This window comes from Rhamphochromis sp. 'chilingali' (genome assembly GCF_963969265.1).
Source record: "Rhamphochromis sp. 'chilingali' genome assembly, chromosome: 8".
In the NCBI taxonomy this organism is placed as follows: Eukaryota; Metazoa; Chordata; class Actinopteri; order Cichliformes; family Cichlidae; genus Rhamphochromis; species Rhamphochromis sp. 'chilingali'.
In genome coordinates, this window is record NC_137935.1 from 25,025,349 (window position 1) to 25,029,698 (window position 4,350).

Here is a 4,350-nt window from a genome sequence, read left to right on the forward strand (position 1 = left end):
ATAAAGATGTACCCCAGCAGCGCTCGTAATCGATCCCAGTCAATCACACTCCCCTCCTCAGCAGCACACAGGCTGCCATTATCTGCAGCAAGTGCTTTCGACAGGTAGATCTGCAACCACTGAAACAAGGTGGGTGGGATGGACACCTATAGGCGTCTGTCTGTCTCTTGTCAGAAAGCCAATCTCCCTCTCTCAGACATAGACGTGCTCTTTTTACTCGTTCTTGTTGTACCGAAGAGCAAAACAATGACTTAACTGTTTGAGTCTGCATATCAGTTTGACTGCTCTCTGATTTATTTCCTTTATCCTATAACATCTTCTTAAGAACTCTGAGTTATATTGAGTCCCATGGTGTTAATATTATTTTTATTTTATTTTATTTTATTTTTAATTATTATTAGAGCATGTTGTTTCAGTATTCTTTGCAGAAAAAAAAACATAAAATTACCACAGTGTAAAATTGCTCTATTCCCTATAATAAGTAAAATAATAAGTAAAATTATGCTTTCAAACTGAAAGACAATTTGAGCATGCTTACATAAGAATTTATCCTGTATTTAATATGTTAACAGCAATGTCAATTTTATATGTATATACCATATTTTACTACGCGTAATCTCATGGGTTTACCATAAAAGTTAAAACCATTGAAAGCTTTATCAACTAATAGAAAGATTTATAGTTTATCCTGTACTCAACTGGGAGCCAATGAAGTGACTTCGGCACTGGAGTAATATGTTTAAATCTTCATGTATGTGTGAGGACTCTTATCAAAGTATGTGATTACAAAAACTGATTATCCAAAAAAAATATTCTGTCTCTGATTTTCTGGACTAAAAACAAATATTTCTGTCTTACCTCTTAAAATTCAGCAATTAATGTGTCATTACTTTGTGAACAGGATAGATCACCGGAGTAGAATAATAAAATCATATCTAGTCAGCTTTTAGAAGCAGTCTATTGAATAAAATGTAAAATATAATGCAATTAATGATGGAAACGTGTGTTTCAGACGGACTTCTTTGTAGCGTTTAGTGAGCCCGTAGTAACCCGGTAGTTGTAGCGGCGTTTTTGAAGCGCCTTCAAACGACCCGGAAGTAGTTTGATCCACGCGAGCCCAACGGAATCGTTGCAGAGCGAGCTGAAAACGACCGAATTGTTACAGAGTGAGCTGAAAACGACCTAAAGAAACCATGTAAGTGTTTGTGATGATCAGCTGCTGTTATGAGAGACTGGTTATTCTTTCAGACACTGAAATCCGCTAATAGCGAGCATTTAAAAGGCTAACATTGTTAGCCTTTCTGCTACCCGGGCCGGTTAGCTTGATGCTTTTTAGACGATTTCGGAGCTCTGCCTTTTCATAACTAGCTGTGTTACAGATTTGTTGTAGTTATATCAAAGTAGTTCGTACATCTGGTCTTCTTTGTTGTAAAGTTTCAAAATACTGATTCCGAAATCAGACTATAGCGTAAATGCTAGTTTTCTAAATGCTAACAAGAGACAATGTGTGAGCGTGCGTTTTCATGCTGGTAAACAATTGCGACCTGTGGCAGTCTAGTGACGTAAAAATTATTATTTTAAAATAGTTTAGCATAAAGGTCCCCAAACATGTCCCAAAATATGACTCACTGAAGCTTTTAAATGGCGAGGTTTAAGCTTCAGCGTGTTGTCTGATAAATGCATCTCTGTGCCCAATACCTATTTTTTTACAGGTGTAGTGAGGTACTTTACTTTGTGTACTGTGTACAGCTTAAGTTTTCCACTTAACTTTTCTCAGTAAGTAGTCACACAACAAATAATGAATGAATTTTTGCGAAATGTCATAATAATTAAAAAAAACATCAAAATGTATAATCGGGCTATCTGTACCTGAGCTGTGTCAACGCACAAAATTCCCTGTTGTAGGATCAATAAAGTCTTGTTTTATCTTAGTAACAGAAAACCTCCAATAGTGCTACTTTACTACTTCAAATATGCCATTGTCATTGTCACACTCATTTATTAGGATACTGTTATGATGTTGTTTCATTGTTTCATTTGCAGGAGCCTCTTAACAAAGCCCAAGTCAGAGATGACCCCTGAAGAGCTTCAGAAGCGAGAGGAGGAGGAGTTCAACACCGGCCCCCTCTCAGTCCTCACCCAGTCAGTGAAGAACAACACGCAGGTCCTCATAAACTGTCGCAACAATAAGAAGCTGCTCGGAAGAGTTAAGGCTTTTGACAGGTATTGAATCAGACACTTATTTAGTATTTAACACTCTTGAGGGTATAATGTGAGACTTACTTGTATATATTAGTGTGTGTTTTTTTTATCATGTTTCTTTTGTCTGTTTTCTTACATTTAAGCCTTTATTTCATTATTATTGCTAGCCAATGGTGATAACATGCTATCGCGTCACTTTGGTCCCTTTTTAGTATTCACTCGTTTCCTATTTTTCTCCATTGGAGTCACATTTAGCACCTTTACTTTGTTATTAAATATTGCCCTCTCTCAAAGGTAAAAATAACCAAACACATTTAGTTTGTTATTCTTGTATAATGTAGCTGGAACATCATAATCCTCAGGCACATTTGATCATTTTAATTAGCTGGTTTACACACCTAATGAGTGAAAGATCTGCCGGCTGAATCCCAGAGGAAATGCCAACTCCTATTGGTGTTGCGTCAGAAAAATCTGTTATAGAAATTGAAAACATGCAGAACTACCCACTGTGAATGAGGTAGCAGCTAAAAAGTACTTTTTGTTTTGTTTTTTCCATTATAGGTGTGATATTTATTTATTATTTCTTCTGATACTGCAAAAGATTAAAAAAAAAAATCACAGAACATGTAAATGCATATGTATGAGTACCTGAGTAAGATCACAGGGCTTTTATTTATGTATGCATTTATTTTCTATAAATTACTAACATTACATCACCATCGGCATTTCAGGCATTGCAACATGGTCTTGGAGAACGTGAAGGAGATGTGGACAGAAGTTCCGAAGAGCGGGAAGGGAAAGAAGAAGTCGAAGCCCGTAAATAAGGACCGCTACATTTCTAAAATGTTCCTCAGGGGGGATTCTGTCATCGTGGTGCTGAGAAATCCTCTGATCACAGGAAAATGAACTCTCTGAACCGCTCACCTATTCTTTTTTTTTTTTTTTTTTCTTACACTTTCTCAAGGCAATTGATTGTAGTTGCCGTAACCTTATTTGTTTTGATTTTGATGTTGGATCACTGAATTCACTATTAAGACAGAAAACATGTCATCAAAAATATGTTTCTCCCATTTGACGGTCATTTAAAATGTTAGGCACGAAAGTGACCAATTTTTTTCTTTGTCTGTGGAGCTTTTCTGTCTTTTTCATTTTCATAATAAAAGTGATGAAGAGATGAAAACATTGTGCAGATATTTTTATAGCTTTTAGAGTGTATGTAGTTTACATTACACAAATGTAGACTAGTCTTTATATTATTAATTTTTCTGACAAAACAATGGTTTTATGTTTTCAGATTGTCTGTTTATCCCATTCTCAAGAATTCAATATTTCAGCTTCATCACATTTGGTACATCTATTTATGTTCACTTGGGCTAAAAATCAACATCCCTGACTTCAAAAACCATTTTGGCTCCAACTAAAGAATTAATTTAATAATCACTGCACGCTTTCACACAAACATCTGACTGGGTCTTTAACTTTACCAGTAATTAAAATGATGATGTGATAAACTTGAATAACCATAACATTTACAGTGACATAACGTCTCACCAACAAAGAAAAAGAACTTTGCTTATTATTCAGGGCCAGAACTCAGAAACAGACAGGACTTGTTCTGACACAAAAAGGTGACTTTAATCTTTGCCGCCCACTTGGAACTCCCTAAAAGTCCATTTTACGTATCAGTTTGGACGGATGTTACTATAAAGTTCAACTTCACTAATCGACGAGCGCATACGCTCATGAGGTTGTACTTGGTGGTATTTTGTAGCGCTCGCTCAGTGCAGTCATTGAAAAGTTGTTTCTCCTTGCCAGCCTCCCCCTCCCCTTCTCCTCCTCATTCTCCTCCTTCCACTGTCACCCTTTCACTCTCCCCTGACAGCATCTAAGGTGTCGGGCTTGATTTCAGTCAGCAGCGCTCAATAAGCGACAAACTGCCGTTTAAAGGCCCACTGCATTATTGATGAGACCAGATGTGCTGACTGTCACTTCACACCCTCATCTCTCTCCATTTCGAGCCATTCCCTCTCTGCCGCTCGGCCCCTCCTGACCACTTTGTTAATTGTCTTAATAGCTCGACAGCTAGTGTCGCCTTACTTCTCCCTACCAGTTGGCATCTAACCTCTGCTCTGTGGTGCTCTCATATTC

At 37.3% G+C, this 4,350-nt stretch overlaps 1 protein-coding gene across 1 annotated transcript; it reads left to right on the top strand.

Annotated features, from left to right (window-relative positions):
• The first annotated feature begins 1,063 nt into the window (after positions 1-1,063).
• Positions 1,064-3,382, top strand: snrpd2 (small nuclear ribonucleoprotein D2 polypeptide). The gene is made up of 3 exons (XM_080889468.1): positions 1,064-1,195; positions 2,044-2,223; positions 2,934-3,382. Coding segments are annotated over exons 1-3 (357 nt in total). The 5' UTR covers positions 1,064-1,193; the 3' UTR covers positions 3,109-3,382.
• Positions 3,383-4,350: the final 968 nt, after the last annotated feature.

Coding starts and splice junctions, on each gene's coding strand:
- snrpd2 (XM_080889468.1), top strand. Junction 2,224..2,933: donor AGAGTTAAGGCTTTTGACAG/GTATTGAATCAG, acceptor TCGGCATTTCAG/GCATTGCAACATGGTCTTGG.